The 22,617-nt window shown below is 42.9% G+C and overlaps 1 protein-coding gene across 2 annotated transcripts in view; it reads right to left on the minus strand.

Annotated features, from left to right (window-relative positions):
- Positions 1 to 21,840, minus strand: part of gsk3ba (glycogen synthase kinase 3 beta, genome duplicate a) — a 28,574-nt gene extending 6,734 nt beyond the window's left edge. Inside the window, exons 1-5 of one of the 2 annotated variants that reach the window (XM_046405187.1) lie at positions 21,207 to 21,840; positions 20,925 to 21,089; positions 14,264 to 14,457; positions 7,228 to 7,311; positions 968 to 1,078 (exon numbers count right to left, since the gene is read on the minus strand). In XM_046405187.1, the coding sequence (XP_046261143.1) occupies positions 968 to 1,078; positions 7,228 to 7,311; positions 14,264 to 14,457; positions 20,925 to 21,012 (477 nt within the window). In that variant the 5' untranslated portion in view covers positions 21,013 to 21,089; positions 21,207 to 21,840. Of the gene's footprint in view, positions 1 to 967; positions 1,079 to 7,227; positions 7,312 to 14,263; positions 14,458 to 20,924 lie in introns of both variants that reach the window. The other variant, XM_046405188.1, reaches the window with a different exon arrangement.
- Between the last annotated feature and the right edge of the window lie 777 nt (positions 21,841 to 22,617).

Genomic DNA, 22,617 nt, shown 5'->3' on the forward strand with positions numbered 1-22,617 from the left:
ACCTGTTTGTCAGACAGGAGGGCCTGTTACTCCCCTCAGATTCAATTTCATTCAATGTGAAACTGCTGATTTTGGGCGATGGTGCATGGACATGAAATGAACTGATTCTTTAGTTATATGTTTAGATATCATTTTCCTATTTTACAACCAACCCAGAATTCAAAATAAAATCAGGCGACATCTTCGTGTAATTCGGTTATTCCTCTCAGCATCTCAATCAGGGTCATTATTTTCTTGTGAGATGACCAAAACTGCTTCTTCGTGTTGATACGGTGAGCCAATATGTGCAGTCCCACAGTTAAATATAGCTAACAAAGTAACTGCGAGTGCATCTCCTGCACTGTGGGACTAATTAAGCGTGGGTGTTTTATCAGTTATTTCACAAAGATGGGAAACTCATTTAGACTGAAGAGACGAGTGGTGTATGTGCAATGGGTTTTTGCCTTCACAAATTATTCTCACATTTGTGTCTCGCACGTGTAAAAGCCAGGGAAATACTTGAAAAGTGACAGCTGATCTGCACGCACAGCATGCAAACGAACAAATTGGGCAGAGGTTACAGCGTGGAACAGACATCACATCATCATAAGAGAGAGATGGGCGAAATGCAACGCTGTGAAATGAGCTGATCAACCACTGTTATGGAAATTGTGAAACTTTTATCTGAGATCTGCACAATATTTTCTTTCACAGAAAAGCGAGGAGAACCTGTTAATTTTTAAAGTTAATTAAACTCAAAATAGCTCAAACGGAGAGTAATAAACAGAAGGAGGACAACCCTGGGAAATAAAATAAACTGAATTGATACTTAATTATGTGAACAGAGGTAAGTTTTGATTAAAAATTATTTTACATATTATGTTGCTTATAAGCCACTTAGTTTAGAAGTGCAGGAATTAAACTGAAATTCTTGCCACAATATGGACACACGACACACACACACACACACACACACACACTTCTATACCTTGACATAAACCATGGGCAGAGTTTGTTTGGCTCGGCTGTAGTGTCTGGCCACTCTGTAGACAGTCTCAGGAACATAATCCAGAACCAAATTCAGATACACCTCATCTTTCTGTTGGAGTGAAGCAGAAACAAGATAGTCATGGTCAAACATGGACACACACCCAAAACAGCAGAAAAGTTCTTTAAAAATCCTTTATAATTTGCCATGTCTGGCAAAACCTTACAACATGACTGGAAAAAAATCCTACAAAATACATGCACGTGCACACACACACACACACACACTCATGTCTGCTGCACAATATGTGCGTGACATGTCTTTCTCTGATGAAAGAAGCTGTTTGTGAGCTGATGGAAGTGATGTTTTTTTTTCGCAGTCAAACTGGGGATCCATTGTGTAGGACTCTTCCCCTGAGGACAGGAAACACACAACCATGCGTCATCACGGTCTGAGCTCTAACTGCAGCCACAGACAATGATATCATTTCCTTATTTCCTGGTTGGACGAGGCCTGTGCTGGAGGGCGGGCTGGTGCACGTTCTGCTCTGGAGCATGCTGACCCTGAAAGGATGCTGTAACTGAGACTTCTCCACCCAATTATTCTAGGACTTCCTTTTTCCTTTGATTCTGACCAGCGTTAGCAAGCACTGACTCATCGGGTGTTTCTTGCGAATCCATTGTTTGAAGCCTATGAGTTAAGACGGCAAATCACACTCACAGCTTGTCATAAACTCACACTGTCATTCATGCATCCACAGGCAGCCTGTCTGTCCTCGGTGGTTCGTTAGGTGGAACAGCCAAACATTCAAAAGATACACTTTAGCCTGGTTGGGTGGTGGGACAGCAACAGGCTGGATCTTTGGACAGTGAAATTTCTTTTGTGGCTGAGTTAATCATCATTTGATCTTCAGAGTCAGTGAATTTCCCTCACCAGTGTTTAAAGGGATATGTCTGACATTGCTGTAGATTTAATTTTATGTCCATTCAAGGTGTAAAGCTCAAAAGCTGAACTGAAAAAAAACAATGGACAGGGACAACTAGAATGTGTCAGAATGTTAGAATGTGACAATCCAGAGGGAGATTGGGCCATATTTCAAGGTAAACCAACACCTTCACAACATGTACTGCTTAATTGTAGAATACAACAGGAAAGGAAAAAAATTATTCTGAAATATCAACATCATACAATTTATTTAAGCCAGGAAGTGAAATGCACTGGATGCTATCAAGCTTGCAGAGTAATACGGATTGTCTTGCCGACTTTTTATGCGACCTCAGAAATGTTCTGGTTTAGTCAGTGATGTTGTGTGACATTCCGCTCACTGAACATTATCCTATCTGTGTAATCTTCATACAGATCAGACCCAGCACAAAAGTATGATCCAAGCACTTTAGCAGCGAGTGTTTTGTGTGGCATCAGAGGCTGGCGTGACATGCCTGCTTCCTTACATTGCGTTACTCTACATGGCAAGTTTGATTGCATCCAGTGTGTTTTACTTTCAGATTTAGAATAAATTTACGTCTTTCCCGTCGTATCGTCTAACACTATCAAATATACTGCTACGCCATCTGGAACACAGCAGCATGACATTTGCGCTTCCCATCCTGAGCGTGACATCAGAGGAAAGTGGCCACCATTTGAATATGGTCTCTTGTAGTAAACAGTGCATTTTTGTGGACCCAATCCATGTACCATCACTGGTTGGAGTGGACGGCAACCCATACCTGTTATATCACCACACTACAACCAGTTTATTGACTTTGTGTCGGAGCAGCACATGTTTTGTGCTCACTAAATGTTTGGGATAATAGCACCAGGGAGCTGGATAACAGGAGCTGGGAAATGACCCTCAAGTGCCTGATGAAATAGTGTCAGTGACCAGTACTGCCGTGTGTACTGCCAGTGTCCGACCAGTAAACACATGCCTGTGAGGCATACTGCCGTTGAGTAATACGGCAGGAGCCTCCTCTCCCCATCTGTTAGCAGTGTCACCAGTCTGCCCAGCATGCAGCTTAGGCAGTGGACAGAGCTGCAGCTCTGCAAAGCACAATGAGAGAGCTGGGCCTGTGTGAAGAGCTACCAGACAGACAGTGTGGTACACTTCTGCCAGCTCAATGCCCTGCTTTGTACAGACTGCTTTCTCCCACTCAATTAGACACACATACAGTGAGTGAGTGGAATACAGGGCAGAAAGGACCGAGAGACAGGCCAGCACAAACGGGTACAGATATCAGCAAAGATGAGCAGCATTCACTCGAACAGCACTTTTTGTGTGTGTGTGTGTGTGTGTGTGTGTGTGTGTGTGTGTGTGTGTGTGTGTGCACGCGTGCATGTGTGCACCTCCATTCTTTCTCCAATAGCAAAAAATCCCATTGATAACATTTGTGAGGACTACAGGGCCTGCTCCTGCTATTGCCACCAAAGCTATATTTAGCCTAGCAACAGCGATGACTCACTTCCTGCCTCACTACAAAGCCACTTCCTTGGCTTGTTCCCAGATGGTCTGATTGCCTCCTTTCTCACTCCCGGCTAAATAATTCAGGCTCTAATTTGCTGAGAAAACGGCTGGCTTACACCTCAGCAACTACGCTGAGCTACCGTTCAGTCACCGTGCTCTGCTGTCCAAGAAAAGGGGACTGATGGGATCTGCGCCATTTGCTGGTCAGCCCCCACAAGTGTAGCTGATATAAGTATGAAGGTTTGTGCTTCTTGGTCACATGCCCCTTGTTGAGTGTGCTCGTACCAAACATGTTGAATGAGTCAGCACTTAACACAAAGCTTATGTAAAGCCATATGATCAGAACGATGTACCCAGCAGTGCGTTTCAAACACTGAGTAAAATCCTGGAACACAAACAGACACAGAAAGCTGGAAGGGCATACGGTGAGTGGATCATCCTTATTTTAAATACTAATGAAAGAAGATGCAACTTGGCCCAGCATGTCAAAGAATAAATGTATAAACATGAGCAGGGGCCACAATCTCATATGGCGGCCAACTGCCTTGTCATAAACTCTCACTTGACTCGTGACAAATCGTGTAATTCCACCACACCAGATCTCATTACACAGAAGCAATGCTGCTCCACCATCTCCACAGTGTGCCTAGTAACACCTGAGTGTATGTGTGTGTTAAAATACCCTCCATTAGACAGCTACACAGGGATTGTGAGTGGCAGATTAAGCTGCTAGGGGGCCCTAGTTACAAAAATAAGCTGTGGACCCACTCAGCCACTTTTGCACCAACTCTCAGTGTGCTGTGTCATCAAGTGACCAACCTGTAAAGTGCAACAGGCAGACTGCACAAACAGCTGAGCCAGTTCCTCCCACCACTCAATGCTGAACTACCTGATCATACAAAGTGTGCAGATGCCTCTGTGCCCCCAAGTAGTCTGTACTTAGTCCAATTTTATTAACTGGGGATTTTTTATAGGCATTGGCAACATTAAGGTGCAATACCTGCATTTGATATTATTACCTAATATTCTAAAATCTAGTCTTAAGAGCTTTTGTTTTTCTGATTTTTTTATTTTGCTTTATTAAGTTGCATATTCCTAAATGTAATCACACTTCCATGCCAGTCCGTGAATAAATTATGCAAACACTGACGACAGGTAGGGGTCAGTAGGGGTCCAACAACATTGTTTTTGTATGAGGCTCCCTGGCAGGTTAATTCTGCCATGCCTCCAGTGATTTATGGGTTTTGTAATTCGCATTACAATTTACGTCAATGAATAAAATGTGACAAACCTTGAGAATAAACTGAATTTATGTTTTTATGCCGTCACAGGTGAATAAAGCCTGTAGCTTCCTAACATGTTGACAAGATGGTCCATGTTTTGTATGCCTGTATGTCACTGAATCAAGTTACAGAAAGCAACTGTGTGCTTTTGTGTACACACACGGAGGGCATCTTTGCCAGCTGAAAGTCTTCATCTTTTGAAGAGGTAAAAGTCAAACCGCTATTTGCTTACCTGCCTACGCTGTTTGGTCCTGTGGCCTTCTGTTTGAACAGTATTATACAAGTGGTTAAAGGGTAAAAGCAAAAGCACACAGTGCATGTCAAGCACGCCACATGGCAGCAGTTATATAAGACTACCTGTGCACATGCTGAAGGCTACAGCAGCAGTAGTCTGCTCACAGCTGCACCCAGCATGAATCCACCCACTGAGACACCAACAGCTCCTCCTCCACACACCTGACCTGACCCCATCTCTGCTTTTATTCGGTGTCATCTTTCCATGAACTTGTTTGCAACTCTCCACTAGCCTCCATATCCAGGTGACATTACCTTTTGCCTACTTCTCTAGGTCTCTCTTTCCTCACTCCAGGCTCTATGGGTGGTAAATCCCCATACCAACAACATGGTGCCAGTCTCCATAATTAGCCTGGGGTGAGACGGTGAGGCACAAGGGGAGGAGGATGGGGAATGGATACATGAAACAGAGCACAGGAGGGGGGATTTAAAATGTGGAAAGGTAAAGTAAGGAAAGGATAATAAAATTAACAAAATTCTGTGATTGCAAAATTTGACAAGGTGCAGGGTCATTTCTGTGTCAGTATACCAAGAATTAGCTGTGATTCCCAGAGGTCAGAGAGCATGTGGTACGAGGTGAGGGGTGGGAACTGGGTGGAGCTTTCAGCCCGGAAGGGAGGGCTCAGATGAGTCTATAATTAACCCAATACCCACTGGTCTAGCAAACAGAGGCCACCGTACCCATCGCCCACACTTCCCCTTCACTTCTCCCCTATAATCCCCCCACAGCTTTCCTCAGCCTGGGTTAGTGTGCAACATGGAAGCATTCCTCCCTGCAGTGTCATGAGTAGGGTCCCAAAGGCGAGTGTGCCAGGCTCATGTGTGTCTATATTTGACACATGAAGCTCTGCCTGTTTGTCAGTTAGTTGAATGACGCAGTCCAGCCCAGGAGTCTCCAGGGGACATCCAACGGTCGACACAGACAGACAGCAAGACCAGGGGACACACTCAGAGAGAGGGACTTTTCTATTACAATAGAATAGAATGTATGCACTAATGAATTTATTAATGGTCTAAAAGGTCAACGGGAAGACATCTGATAGGGGACAGTGCAGCTTACAGGCAAATTAGAATTAGAAAGAAACTAAAACTTAATCTCAGAAAGTGAATTATTTATTAAGATGATAATAGTCATTACACTAAGTCAAGAACTTCAGAGAAATCTAAAATGTTTTATTGCTCTGATCGAAGCCAAGTGTTCGATCACTGAAAGACACAGCAAGTCCAGGGAACCTTTAAGGTGTTCTTGAAGATGAAAAGGTGAGCAAAAGGAATACTCTTTAAGCACTAAGGCAGAGCAAGAAGAGGTGTACCTTTGTTAGCCTCTTTTCAGGAAAACAAGAAGAGGTGCATGAATTTAGCTGCTTTTTAAACAATACAAAATGTAATATGATCCCCACTTCACCTTTTTTGGTGGGCCAACTGAATGCAATGATTTGATGTTATGATTAACATTTATATTATTCAAAAAATCATTGTGGCTAAGGGGCTGGAGTAGGCCATCCAGAGATTATAGGGCTGGCAGTTTGAAAGCTAACTCCTCCTGCCCACATGCAGAACTGTCCTTGGGCAAGACACTGAACCCCAGATAAATCCCAGCGGGTCAGGTCAGTACCTGGTAAGCATGGCAGCCCATGGCCATAAGCATGTGTGGCATTGGTTAATAGAGCTATAAAATATAGCCATTTTCCATTACACAATATGGTCAGCATTGTTTTTTAAGTTTTTAGAAGTCACCCTAGATATCCTACATGTTTGGAAAGGGAGGGTGACGTGAGGGGTGATTAATTGATTGCAATCTGCAACCACACCCCAGATGTGACTAAATCTTACACACTGGACTTTTAATTGTTCTGACTTATACTGCCTGAGGAACATTTCATTTTGGTGAGTCAAAATTCCACATGCTCCCTGTTCACTGTTTATATCGTTCATATCTTTTATTCTGATTGTTTTTATATTTATATAGTGTTGCTTTATATTTATAACATTAGGTATTTTGTTAGGTTATTGGGCTTATACTAGGACCGGGGATACTAATTTCGTTCCACCTCATGTTTCTACATGTGTGAAATGACAATAAAGCTCCTTGAATCCTTGAACCTTCTAATTGTTGAAACTAAAATTGCGGCCCGGCATTAATTACAACTCATTCTGCAGCCCTGCAACAAACCACAGACCAGCAGATGAAGAATATGAAGCAACACACTCAGCCCACTGACCTTGTCTCCACTGGAGTAGAAGAAGTAGCGCAGGCGGACTATGTTGCAGTGATCCAACTTCCTCATGATCTGCAGCTCACGGTTCTGAACAAAACAAAGAGATGAACAACACGTTACATTTGGGTATCACTTCACATCTGCTCATGGCTCAATAAGTGAACCTTTTGGAGACCCTGAAAGTTTACTCAAAGTGTTATTAACCAACTAGAAGTTGAAAGACTTTGGCAGTCATGGCAACACTGTGGCTATTTGGAAAAGATTCGGAAAAGGGCCTAAAAGAACTTAATACTGCTGTGTCTTATGACAGAAAACACATATGCCACTAATCACCTCATGAAACAAGCATCTTGTTGCCAGCCACGTCACTGTCACAATGCGCCAGTTTGACAGGAATAAACATTTGAGAAAAGTAGATGTGGTAGCGACAAAAAAATTACCCCCCCCCCCCCCCCCCAAAAAAAAAAAAAAACAGACAGTCATTCTTACATGGAGGAACAAATCCCATGGGCAAAAAATATGATGGCACAATGATGTACACTGTGTGGCATGTTGCCTGTTCCCATCAATAGCAACAACAATTACAGAAAAAGGCCCAGAGAAAACAAAATGTAGAAACCTCAGCAGAGACCTTGAGGAGAAATACTAAATGTGTACTAAATTGTACTAGGGCCTGCAGTGTGAAGAGCCACAGGCTTTCACAAGGCCTCGAGAACCAAATGAGACTTGGAGCACATCTACTGTATATTCACATGCAGTGTGTCAATGAAGAAAATGGCTTGTGCATATGGATATTCTCAAGGGTGGGCAGAAATTCAAGCATTACATAAAGCTTTAACAGCTCCATTAGTTTATATTTTCTCCTCCACCTCCTCCTTATCACAGCGCTAAATGTTGACTTGATCTAAAGTGCTTGTGTAATGTTTGTACGGCCTTTCGATGTAGAAAGTGGAAGGAGAAGGCAGAAAACAGAAAGAAGGCTGAGTACCGGGATCAGAGTTAAAATCAGTACAGTGGCAGAGCAATGGATTCGTCGCATAATAATCTGACTGTTGTTTTTTGAAGTCATGAGCAGTTTTAACAAGAGAATAAGGCTTTTTACTACTGTGTACAAAACAGTGTGGAGCCCCCATGCGGACTGTATGGACATGCATACTATTGTAAATATGAGATTTATTACAGCAAGTCAGGCTTTAGTCAGAATGTGGGATTTATATAAAATATTCACTTGTTTTTCCCTCATATTTGCATAAATGCAGCTGTCGACAAAACATGCAAACTAACATCTTCCGATTTTTTTTTTTTTTTTTTTGGCTTCTGTATTTTGGATAATCCATTCCTATGAACAGTGAGGTGTTCACATGCAGAATTTCAACAGAGTGCAGACTATGAATAAATAGAACCTGAGAGAAATCAGCTTACAGCTTACGTTTTCTGAGAAATTTACTTTGGACTAGCTCGCTCAGTAATTCCCTTGCTGACAGACTGAATAACAAGCTACCTGGATAACAGAACGATAAAACAAACAACTGACTAATACTCTCACTGACCAACTATCTTGCCTCTTGTACACAAACGACTCAACGTGGGACAGAGTGCAAAAGTGTCTTGCAGAACAGATCACAGAGCAAACAGTTTCAGTTTGGGTGTGAAAGGTCAGTCGTGTACTGGATAATGCGGATAAGGGACAAATTCCTTGTGCTTTTATTTTCGTTCACAGTAATGAATAAATAAATCCAAAACAAATCCTCCCGTATCTGACCAAATAAGTCACACAGGAACAGGACTGATTCCAAAGCAGGTTTAGAATCAGTTCTTAAGTTATATGATGAGTTATGTGGTACTGCAACTAATAATTATTTCTGTTACTGATTAATCTGACTATTCCTCTATTAGTACGGTAACAGTCATAATTTCAAAGATATTCAGCTTACTATCACAGAAGATTAAGAAAAGCAGCCGACTGACCGGCTGCTGACTGTGTGAATATGGTTGATAAAATAGTGGCAAACTGTGCTAGCTGCCTGGCTGGGTGACTAATGAGATCTGCTGTTATGTGGGTCAGTACCATGCTGGCTGGTGCAGGGAGCCATGCTGCTGTCCTTCCACACTTTTCTGCCACTTTATGAGGATTTAATCCCCTCTCATTCATTTTTGAACAGAGCAGAGTGAGCTGCCTGTCCACTAAACAAGACCTCATCATCTCAGCAGCAGCAGGAGCACAACAGCATCTTGTAACTCAGTAGCCTGGTATAGACAATTCCCCAAGGCTAATTCACTTACAGGCAAACGTATATGGTTCCCACAGCCCCGCCCCCACCCCCACCTTTTCCTCCTTTACACAGCTACTACCAACACACACATGCACACCACATCATAAAGTGACATCATTGCGTGTGGGTCACTGACCAGCCATCGAACCATCGTGCACTGGAGGCAACGCCCTCGTCTTGCAGTGACTTACTGGGAATATTTGAGGGTGTGTCTGTGTGTGTGTTTTGTTATGTGGGAGAAAGATGGTACCATATGGAGGAGGAGCAGGCAGGCTGTTCAGTAAAGCCCTGCCCAGCTCCAGTTATGCTGCAGTCCTTCCTGCTGACCTGTCATCCTTCAGTGTGTCAGCAGCCCAGCCAGCAGAGACAGAGAGACAGATGGAGTGAAAGAGAAAGAGAGAGACAGAGGAAGAGAGAGAATACCTCAGTTGCAGGCTGCTAGAAGTGCTACACCTTCATGGTGCTGACGTATATTTTCAGACAAAACCACATCCACTTACCAAAAAGGTTTATAGCATCATACAATCACATACCGCCTACACAGAGAAAGACACACACACACACACACACACACACTCTAGCTCCCTCTTCTTTACTGATTTGCTTAGGTAACAGGATGGATTTGGGTGAATGCATGCAGTGGGTAAAACTTCAAGGATGAAGCCATCGTTATTCTGCATTTTTTATTGTCAATAAATCACATTTCTGGTCACACTAGAAATCACAAAATGCGTGATTCTTGACGGTTGGTAATGTAGCGACTACCAACAGAGATAGCTGGTGAGCTTACAGCTAACACATCAGCCTGCCAGGAACATGATAACACTAGTCAGTCACAACAAGCTTTCAGTTTTCTCTTCCCTTTACTCCCTGATGGCACACTCACACGTTCAAAATACATATTTCTATCAACTCCTCATAACAGTCTGTAAACCATGTCTCATGTGTTGAGCAATTAATACTTTTACAAAGTAGGTTAAATAAAATTGAATGACATATGGCTTATCAGATAACAAATCAGACAGCTTGCTACTGATAGATGCTGCAAATTTCACAGGTGAATCCATCAATAGTGGTGGCTCTACTTGACTGATATGATTACACTGCAAACTTTTGCTATTGTAAATGTTGCTGTAAAAATAACTTTAGTCCATCTCTAGACACTTTGACTTCACCTCCCTGTGGTCAGTCTCAAGCCTGTTTGGTCCTAGTGGTGAGGTAAATCTTTAAAATAAAGAATCACAAATACACCGTTTCAATTTCAAAAAAAGCCAAATAATTTCCTTAAACACCAGGACACGGAAACTATTATCAAAAGTGACTTAAACACACATAAACAGAGCATTTATTGGGAATGTGTTCGGTTGCAGATTAATACAGCATTTACAGCGGCAGGATGTTGTATGTGGGCTCAACTAAAAATAAGATTATAATTATCAGACAATGACGACGCAAACAATATATCCTGGCCAGATATATCTAACTGGTGGTTTCGGTCTTTTTAAATGTCAAAAAAACACCAGACTTACCATTTAACAATGTTGTGCAAGCACAAGATATGCTCTCACGGTGTGTGTGTGTGTGTATGTATGTGAGAGTGGGGGTGGGGGGTGTTTAATGCAAGCATCCATTTTCCAATAGGCTGATATGTGATCCCTCTGCTGGGAGTGGAGGAGGACATACCCCATAATGCACCAGGAGCAGGCTGTAAACTCACCAAGATTGACTCACACATTCATCTGCTGTACCCCAACACAGATCCTATCCACATGATTGCCCTGTTTAATTGTGTGTGTGTGTGTGTGTGTGTGTGTGTGTGTGTGTGTGTGTGTGTGTGTGTGTGTGTGTGTGTGTGTGTGTGTGTGTGTGTGTGTGTGTGTGTGTGTGTGTGTGTGTGTGTGAGAGAGAGAGAGAGAGAGAGAGAGATAATTAGAAAGCATTCACACATGTTGGACTGGCATGGGTCTGCTCATTGAGGCTCACAAAAAAAAAAAAAACAAAAGTGCAGAGAAAAGCTTTTGAAGAGAAGGAAGCATAAGAAGAAAATAGAATGCAGGTGTTTGGTTATCTCTGAGTGTGTGGGGGTACACAGACTTTATAGCACATGGTTGACAGTCATGTGAGGAGTCTTAGTGCTCATTTACTTCTGTTTTTTCGTAACAAGCTGTTCACGAGGAAGGACATGCCAAAGCAAGCGAGAGAAAGAATGAGACAGACAGAGCAAAAAACAATCGAGGTAGAAGGTCTGCTATAAAGAGGAGCAAAAGAAAGTAAACAATAACTTTAATCTTCAGCCGGCTACTGTTTAAAACATGCAACCTGCTGGCCTGATGTCATGCTAACCACAGGCTAACCAGACTAACAGAAAGAGCAGGATATGACTTCATCATGGTCTGCACGTAGAGTCACAAAGTGTCGGCATCTACATACCATTAAGTGACATCATCTGTCTTGTCTGGTTTCAGATAGCTAAGGACTAGCACCTGCTGAGCAAGTGTGCTGAACCTCCAAAAGGTTAAACCTAAGGCACTGAGCTGCTGAAGTATTCAGCTGAACCAATTGGATCAGCATTACAGTTACAGGCCAAAAATGCTACCGGCAAACACATCCCACTAAACTTCGGTGGAGCTGGAGGTCTCTGGCTAACACATCCTGACATTAAATAATACCCCTTATCTCAGCACTGACAAAATAGGTTGGTCTGTAATGCTTGTCCATAAATGTGCCTTTATATGAATTACACAGATCTCATCAGGACAATTCATACAAAACAACACTGATGAGAAGAGTTACTATTACACAGCATAACACAGTCCTCTTCAGTGACTAAAATATCTTGCAGAACATATGCCTGTTCACATTCCTACTGATAGTTAAATGAGAATACAAATACCACTCTCACAGGTACAGTAAACTAAGCTACCACCAGCAGCCAGTTAGCTTAGCTTAGCACGAAGGCTGAAAACGTGTCGGTTTAATGGGTTTTTACACCTCAGTTTTTGTTAAGGTCAAAGGAACAACATTTAACATGTTAATCAGTGAGCTTCAAAGGTGCTGGTGGGTGTTTGTTTGGACAGATGCTTAGCCAGCTAACTGCTTCCCTTTGTTGTGCCAAGTGAAGCTGTTGGCTTCTTATTTATCAGACAAATATGAGAGTGCTGTCGATGCTCCCAGCCTGTTTCTCAAACCATCAAGCTTTTCCTTTAAGGGGCCTCGTTTTCTCAGCTAATTTCTCGCCTCTATTAAACCTCAACATGTTTACATGAACAAAATTTATGCGTAGGCTAGAGTCATGGTGTTTTTCAGAACACATGTGGAAAACATTAGAGTCACACACTGTATTGCATCATCTTAAAAGTGCACGTGTGCCAGGGCACGTGTGACATGGACACAAAGAACTCAAGTCTAACATGTGTAGAGGATCATCATCACAAAACAATGGGGCATAATATTGACATTTTCTATATCAGGTGATTCCTCGCTTCAAAAATTCGCTTCCAGGAAAAATTGCTGGGAGGAAAATCTGATTCCTTTAATCATCAGGTTTTTAGAAACATATAAAAAGGTGAGATATTACAGAGTCACTACAGAAATGGCAAATAAGTGTTCTAATTAGACAAGAATCACTCATGATACATTTAATTAAAAAAGAAAAAAAAATCACCCACACACAGACTGTTGACTGTGTGTTAGCTACATGTGGTTTGAACTGCCGCAGCCTAATACAACAACCCTGCAATAAATCTTACTATTTGTCAAGTTCAGTTATAAAGTTCAAAAGTTCAAACTTTTGTACTTTATGGCAATTTAAGAGCCTATACTTTGTCACATTACTCTGAGAGGTGTTACTAATAATTTGTTCATCCCATCAATGATGGTAGGTGACCCTCCTTAATATAACCATCATGAAGGTGGGAGTTATCAATGGCTGCTGTATTAGACTAGTTCAGGCCAGGTGTACCTATTAAAGGTGGTGTACATATCCAAAACATCAGGTAAAATTTTGACACTGTTCCCAACTTGATAAGAGCACATATTTGCATTTATGTAAGACAGATAATATAACTGTTATAAAGTACACCCGTAACCCTCAACTCTGATAACTATAAATTTAATGAGAATCTCAACAGCTGTCCTGTAGGCTTGGGGCTTGGCAGTCTCAGGCCTTTTATCTGTGAGCTGTGAACTACCAGCAGGGATGCTGTGCCCCCCTTCCCGGACCACACACCCACCCACCCCAACAAGCCATCAGTCAAATCTATTCAAAGCACAGAAGGAGGAGTCCAGCAGAGCTTTGCTTGGAAGGAAATGACATTTCCAAGGTGGCAATTGAACTAAACTTGACAGATGACTAAGTATCAATGGCTTCAAGTTTTTTTTTTTTTTCAGAAAAGACCACCTTCCTACACTTCCTGCAAGAAAATACACACATTAAAGCAAGCATGTGTCAACTGCAGAAGAAGTTTCGCCTTTGTTTTCACTTCACTGATCTCACTGTTCTCGTGAAAGATCACTCCATTCATGTTTCTTTCACAGTTAGTCACATTCACTAATGCATTAAGGCTCTACTTTGGTTCTACATTGTTAAAAAAAAAAAAAAAAAAAAAAAGGGAAGAGGCCGAGAAAAGAGTATGAGCACATCTTTGTGCACGTTATCATCATCGTTAATACCTGCTGCTTTTGTCTGCTCTATCTGGTTCTTGCGTTTAGTTGACAAGTCAGAGACATGAGAGAGTTGAAAGGTATGCAGTGTGTACACATTTTACCTTAAACCTCTTGTCTTGCAGGACTTTCTTGATGGCCACCAGCTCTCCAGAGTCGCAGAGTTTAGCCTGGTAGACAACGCCGAACGAGCCATTGCCGATGACCTTAGTGTCCGTGTAGCTCACCTCCTGTGGCCGGTCGGGGCCTTGACCCGGAGTGGCCACGACTGTTGTTACCTTGCTGCCATCTTTGTCCCCTAAAAAGAGAGGCAGAGAGATAAGAGAAATGCAGATGCTCACAATAAATTCTGCACTGTACACAGAAGAAAAGCACTTACAGGTATGGGAGAGCAAATGATTAGCAGATTGCAGGTTTGAAACCAGTTTAACCCACCATTTCCTCACACTTAATAATCATAAGCTAGTAAGACTCTGTGTCAGATGCTTTTACACTATAGATCAGAATCTGCTTTCATATCTAAGTGGGTTTTCTCCCTCTGTCTCAGCAGTGTCAAGGGGCAAATGGCAGGACAACCAGACAAGAGTGTGCCTCGCATATCGCATCCAGTCTCTTGACAGGTTCGCCAATTAACCTCTAAAATTCCACACAACCAGCGTGACTAAATCCAACCACCTACCACTCTCCCCTTTTATCACTCTTACTCAAACGGTCCTCTTTCACACAAGCTGCAGCTGAAAAATTTTGTTCATGAGCCAAAAGACCCACGCAGCTCAAAGAATCAAAATATCCCGCTTTGTCTCCTTTTAGGTGAGATGCTGAGACAGTCAACCCCGTTTGTCAACAGCTTGCAGTAGGTACAAAATCATGTTGATGGGTGGATTAGCGCTGCCTAACAGCCATGACTGTTCCAGATGATGCTGTTATTTAATAGACACTTCAACGCCACTGCGTGCTTTGCATATGAGGAGGAAGTGACCATCTAATGCTGCACTCTGGCAAGCTTCCGCCATGTGACTAGTCTGTGTGTGTGTGTGTGTGTGTCTGTGAGTTTTAAACGAACAAAATGATAAATCAATGGACCCTGCGTGGCTCGAATTCCACAAGGCTGACATTTTGAATGAGACAATAACACAGAGTGCAAAGGTCCACTGCTCTTATCCATTTTCATACTCAGTGGCTCACTGGCCTTATTTTCCAGCCGGGTTATTGATTTTGAAGAAAATAGGGCCTGTGTCCAAAAGGAAATAAAATACATGGTCCAACCCAGACATAAAATAATCCTTCTGTTTGCAGGTGTGTGTGTGTGTTCTTGTTGATGTGTGCCTCTGTGGTTTTCCAATGGCCAGTGAATGGTCCTGTTACTGAAGATGTGATTACGATCAAAAGGAAAGCGTGTGCGTGTGTGTGTGTGTGTGTGTGTGTGTTTCGTGGTGGTGGGCGGGTGGAGGGGAGAGACCAGGACCAAGTGAAGAACTGAAGACAGATTCTGTAATGACTGAAATAGACTTTCCAAGAGAGACAGTGTGTGTGTGTGTGTGTGTGTGTGTGTGTGTCTCCCTATGAGCCAGAGAAAGAGAGAGAGAGGAATATGAGTCTGCCTACATATTCCAGCAGGGCCACTTCGGTGACGCCTCTGCACTTCCTCAAACCGTGAGAAAAATTTGTGCACGCTCACACACACACGTAGACAAAAACACACGCAACTCAAAGTGAGATCTTACACTAGTGCAAATAAGGAATGACCAAGCGATCAGATTGCATTTTTGGCACTTTACTCACTGCATCTTAAGCGACAGACTGGAAGCCTGTGTGCAGCACAGCACCACCGTCCACACACTAATCTGGTACACCCTTACAAACTTAGTGTAAGTGAGATCTTACACTAGTGCAAATAAGGAATGACCAAGCGATCAGATTGCATTTTTGGCACTTTACTCACTGCATCTTAAGCGACAGACTGGAAGCCTGTGTGCAGCACAGCACCACCGTCCACACACTAATCTGGTACACCCTTACAAACTTTGTCATCAACTGCCAATGTTCATGATTTCCCTTCAATTCATGCTGGCTGAAAATTGTCACAATCACAACCAATGGCAAGTGAAGGACTATTTTTATGTATTTTCAAGCTGGAGGCACCTTACCATTAAAGTAAATTATCCCCAAATGAACAGTCAGAAAACTAGGTGCTATAAATATCCCTCGGCCCCTGTTAAAGACATAAAACAAAAATTAAAATCACTGCCCAAAGCGCAAACACTTTGGAACTCATGGCTGCAGCATTGCCATAGTTACTCTGTCAATCAGCCTCCCACAGCAATATGATTAATGTGGCAAACCACAGAGCATGAGTTCATGTAGATAAGCTGTATCACTCAGCTACAAAGTACCACAGAAGAGACAGCTGCTGCAATCGTCGATAGTCAATTCAGGCCACCAGAGTATTTGAGGGCACAACTGAATATGGCTAACGTGTACACAAAGGGGCCAAAACAACACCAGTGTTGAGCTGCTATTGGACACATGTGGGGGGGGCATCATTCCAAGTGATTAGTTTTGTCACCAAGAGCAAAATGTGCAAGCACGTCTGTCTGCAAAAAGATGGTACAAAATAAATGATGAAATTCATCCAAATTTCAGGCAAATAAAATGTGGATATTTAGGGCTAAAAGGAAAGCAAATGCTGTTTTGACAATGTTTTTCTGAAATGCATTTGTAAGCGCCACAGACACTTGGGAGTACCGACTTTCTCTCGCAGTTCTAAGCTTTGTGCTGTGATGTTTTCTACACATTTACAGACTTGAATTTTATGTGCAACATTTTCTCACAGCTTTATATCCAATCATAGACTCTGAAATTACTTCTGAACATCATTTTACAAGCTCAAAATTTTTACTAAGCACAAAATTTGAGAACAAAAGTAGACTAAAACACCAATATCCTGGTACGCTTAAAGTCCATCTTATTTGTACGAATAATAATAACTATGAAAATAATAATTCATTATTGGGACATTACTAATCCAACATTATTAACATGATCGAATCCCTTCATACTGCAAGGCAAAGTCAGACACTCTGAACTCTGTTGCACAAGGATTAAAATGTTCTCAACAAATGAGCACTTTTTATTTATATGCAGAGGTCAATTAATTGTATAAATCAGCCTTTGCCCTTTTAAGGCTTTGTATCTGACATATGAATCTAAAGAAAGAAGCAAATTGTTATTCAGTAGTCAGTTCCCCAGATATGAGCCACTATCAGGTAGTTGTAGCTTTATTCATACATTTACTGCAAGATGAGGGATCATTCTCACACCATTCACATCAGATCACCCTGACTGAGTGTGCACCTGCCAAACTGTCATGTGTTCATGTCACAAATGCACACAATCATATGCACATACACAGCATGTATTACATGTGTGGCTATCGCAATCAAATAGTAACATCACACATGCTGCGACTTCCAACACTGAGGCTGATTACTATGATATTAGTTTGTCATTTCAAACTGCCAAATGCATATGCTTGTACGGGTCAAGGCAGTGTTGGCATGCTGGACTATTAACAGCTCTCACAATATAAAAATGCACAGAATGCAAGTGAAATGCTTTCAGCAACTGGCAGATGTAGATTGCACATCAAAGTGACATTTGTTGCATGACGAGATTTGCTAAATTCCTGGACAACAAACTGTGCCAGGAGCAACACTCGTGCAGAGTGCAAAGTGCTCCACTGATGTTGCGAAGCAGACAAGGTAATTCACTACATTACTGGTACGTCTAGTCACAGGAATGTCACCGCCGACGCTGACACGTCCAGCTAAAGCGATGCTCAGATCAAGACATCAGTGAGGATTTTGACTAGACACGACGGGGGACGAATACATTTCAGATTTCAAAGGGGTTTGCAGCCTGCAGAGATGCGGTTTCCCAGTCGTGCCACCACACTGCATACACCCCAGGGACAGCCCAGAGAATGATCAGACTCAGATCTCTTTTAAATCCTGTCATTGATTCTGATGGTTCTTGTCTTGTCTCCAAGTCCTTTCCGTTTCATTTGGAATCAGAGCCTAATTAGTTCATTTTGTTCCCATCATCGTTTGCAAAATGTGAGAGAGGGACAGAAAGGAAAAGGGGGAGAAAAGAGAGAAAGAGGGAGAGCTTTGATATGCTAAACAGGCCACTCGTTGTTCTTGGCCAGATGCCTCACCCCAAAAAAACGTGTGTATGTGTGTATGTGTGAGTGGTGTTAGAGCTGCCAAGATTAGTCGATTAATCGATCAAAAGAAAATTATCTCCCAACTATTTTGCCCAGTGGTCAATTGTTTTAAAGCAAATCTGACATTTGGTGTTTCCAGGCTTCCAGCTTCTTAGATGTAAGGAGTGGCTGCTTTCTTGTGTTTGTGTGTGTGTGTGAGTGTTGAGATCCTGGAGATGAAGAGAAAACAAGCCTTAGCTGACATTGTGTTACATGACTTTACTCCAAAGTACAATAATCACACAGCTGACATTGCTGATTGTTGCCTTTGAATAACAAATCTATTCTACCTGTTGATAGAGTTTGTGAGAGTCAGTTTTATTGTTGTAGGCTTGTAGGCTTAGCTTTGAGCTGGGCAACATCACTAAGACAACATCAGGTAGTCTCACATGATTTTGAAATTAGCGCCTTTGCAGTGACAACTACACAATATTGAGTTGCATGTTGTATGTAGACTAAACTATGTGTGAGTGAGAGTATCTGAAAAAAATCTTTTGCACTTTGGATGTGATGCCCAAGAGATAAAAGGCCAGTCAGGGTGATTTTACTCAGAACTGCAAATATGGTCCAAAAACTTGATTGTGTCAAAACTTGCTCCAATTCACTCTATGGATGACTTGAGAGAACTGACCAGAAGCTTTTCCTGGTTTCCTTGTTTTTGAGTATCCAATCAGAGAACTTCTCTGGCTGAACTAATTGATTTCCTTCTGAAATCAAAAATGGTTACAGCTCTTAAATAAGTTCTTATAGTGGACCTAATGGTTCACATTTGGAAGACCAAAATTAAAATGCATGGTAAAAACAACAGGAAAGCCAGCAACGTCATTTACTCATTTTTTAAGCAAAATCAATCAACAAGACGCCAGAAAGTTGGCAAGCAAAACCAAGGTGGAAAATCAGCAGATTTGGTCTATTTTCTTCTGCTACATTTTCTCAATGACTATGTAAAACACAGTTGGGGGAGATCGCTGCACTCATGTCTTGACAGACTATCACAGAGGACATCTGTACTTTCCTCAATGGGGCTAAACACCACCTGCCAGAAGAAATCAAATTATTTACCACCCAATTAAATGGGCAGCCCCCACTCCAGCATTTAATGACTGATAATGATGTACCCACTTACCAGATGTGACTCCTGATGAAAAATGTTTTCAGACTGAGAAGCCACACTGAAAACACTGGTGTAATGTGAAGTCTGCACAGTAAGTCTCGTATTTGCTGCTATTTCAGTACATTTTTTTCCTTTTGACGGAAACAAAGCCATGGTTGACACACAGCGACAGGAACACATATACAGTAAAAGATAAGCATTAGATTCAGCATGGGAGTCAGCGTGAGTGTGTGTGTGTCCTAGCCCACTGAGTGGTTTCCAGTGCTAAGGCCAAGAGGAGAGCCTCAACCTCAGTCTCAGACCTCACCCCACTAACACACACACACACGCACACACACACACACACACACACAGCCCTGAAGCACCACCACCAACAGTCCCTATCAGCCTCATTTTTCCTTACACACCCAAATGCGTGCATGCATGGAAGATAAGAAAGGAGGTGTAGCAAGATGTCTCCAGGACAGTCATTAGTCCATAATGAGGTGGTCAGTAGCATTTAAAATACCTGACTACTTTCAGTAGTAGTAGTAGTAGTAGTAGTAGTATGACATCTATGACACACACACAGTGATAAAATAACTTAACACGCCTAATGATATGAGTGGCCTGAGAGAGCAGCAGGAATAATAAAAATCAGAAATTTAAGGGGGAAAAAAGAGATATTTTTATAGACCAACATTGCCAGATCCCCGTGTTCTGCGGGTATCTTTAGGCCTTGTCAGTCACATGTGCTTCATCGCTGCAGCCAGTCTATAACCCGCCTCCGGCATGGTGCCACTGTGCCACCTCATGAACAGGATACTCTGTCACTGACCCTCCAGTCGCCGCGACGTCTGATTTCGACACGGCTTGGAGAGTATTGGTGAACCAGCCCTCTCCAGGATCACGTCAGTTTCATCTATGGGCGCACCTTCCGCTTTGACAGTTGCGTAATAGACCGGCCCTATCGCTTTAACTCTGTTACGCTTACGGTTGGCGAGATGTAGTAAATACCGATATGACATCCAATCTGCATTCAAATGGACAATAATCACAGCAGATCTGCGGCAAAAGAAGAAGCCTTGGTTTTGGGCCAACACTTCCTTCCTCTGGCCCGGCCCTGCCCGGCGCGGCCTGCTAATCCTGGTCAGGCTGACCGGTCCCGGGGCGGCGCACAGTGCAGCGGTGTGTGCTCACACCGAGGCGAGCAGTGTGCGTGCCACTCAGCAGCGGCCAATCTCAGTCAGTGACACATACATATGACAGAGCTAGGGCTAAGCTATCCGGAGCTAACGTCATGCTCGTCTCACAGATTTTCAGACATTTTGCGAGGATGTGTAGCCCAAACTGGGCCTGGTGCATGCAGACAAGGTAGGCTACTCTAGAATTACTGGGGTGTACTTACTGCTGACTTTCATGCTGCCGAAAGCCGAAGGCTGCGGCACTGGTTTGCAGCTCTCCGCGAAGGATGTGGTCCTGGGCCGACCCGACATGATCCAATCCCTTTGCTTCTCTCTCGACTCGGGAGACTGTGACTTGCTAAACGGCAGGGCTGATCGATTCACCGAACCTTCTCATCCAAAAAGGATGACAGTAAATGAATAACACTATAATTCACAGGACAGGCAGAAAGCGATCCCTTTATCCCACGAACCTTTACTCTAGTTCGTATCACCTAATAAACTACCTTTTTCTTTCCCACCAGCGGCCAATCACAGCATCATTTATTCCTTATATTCCAGATTGTCTTTCAGCGGGCCTTAGAAGACACGTCTCCAACTAAAATAGTCATGAATCTGGCCTCTCCCTGTGGCCCCCCGATTAAAACCAATAGCGATTTCTTTCTGGATGCTGAATCACTTTCACACAGATGAAGCAAGGTGAGAACAGATGTTGAAAGTGTCGATCCGGTGCGGATCAACGACAAATGCTGGGTTTTCTTGATAATTCGGGACACATGCAGATCCTCTTCATATCCCGATGTGGAGGCTCAATGATCCGACTGCCATGGCGGCTCCCTCGCTATACGCTAGCCTACAGATCGTCCAACGGAAAATCTGCCAGTCGCCACGGTCTTCTTCAACGACTGCAATGGCTCTGATCTGAATCAAAATCCGTCCTAGTCGCCGTCAAATTTCGGTGTCGTTAACGGGGCCCCAGGGCAGCGAAAACGATGGTCTTAAGTGCAGAGTGCGACGATACTGAATTTCTTTTTTTATTCCTTCCCCATAGGTTTCGGGCTCGCTGTCTTTGTCGCTGCGCACGTTAGCGGCGACGTTTCCGTAAGGGGCTACGGGCATTGCTCCGCTCTAGTGGAAGGAGGTTCACGTTGTTGACGTAACCCGCGAGAGAGAATAGGAAAACTGTGAACGCGCATACGGCGAAACTGGGGTGGCTGATTTAGCCAATCAGAGAGGGTATCCTTCAGAAATGGGCGTTAACCGTGTTCCTGTGGTCCAATAGGAACGCCGCTCTTGAGCACCACATGGCATAATTTCCTTGTCACCGCCCCCACGACATCAAAGGCTTTTTCCCATGCCGCGACAGGGACAATGGGCGGATCTGCTCCCAGGATTGATGACTTAGTCGGCCAATGGAGCTCCAAAACCCGCCTGTCAGTTCAAATGGACCCAGCTGTCACAGAGCACCGGTGGTCATGCAGCACTGTTGCTATGTTAGTCACAAAAGCCCTTCCTCCTCCTCTACCTCTCTTTCACTTTTTTTTTGCACGCGCAACGTAACCCTCTGGTGCTCTGGAATTCAGTTACTTTCATAATGCTAAGTAATTAGAATACTGCATGTGTGACTGACATGACTGTCATGTCCCTGCTATTCAGGGTTTTTCAATTTCAGATAAATAAATAAATCTTTAATGTTTATATGGTGGCCTACTAGTTTCTGGGAATGTGCTGTTTATATGCTTTATATGGTGTATATGCTATGACTAAAAGCTTTATTAATGGTAAATAAATAATTTATGCTTTTGTTTTGTTTTTTTTCTTTCTGGTGTTTGGCACATCATTATATCACTCTTTAACCTCAATCCCACTACTACCTCAATTCACTGCACCACATGCAGTGATATAGAAGGCCTTCAT

This window comes from Scatophagus argus, chromosome 11, assembly GCF_020382885.2.
Source record: "Scatophagus argus isolate fScaArg1 chromosome 11, fScaArg1.pri, whole genome shotgun sequence".
Taxonomy (NCBI): domain Eukaryota; kingdom Metazoa; phylum Chordata; class Actinopteri; family Scatophagidae; genus Scatophagus; species Scatophagus argus.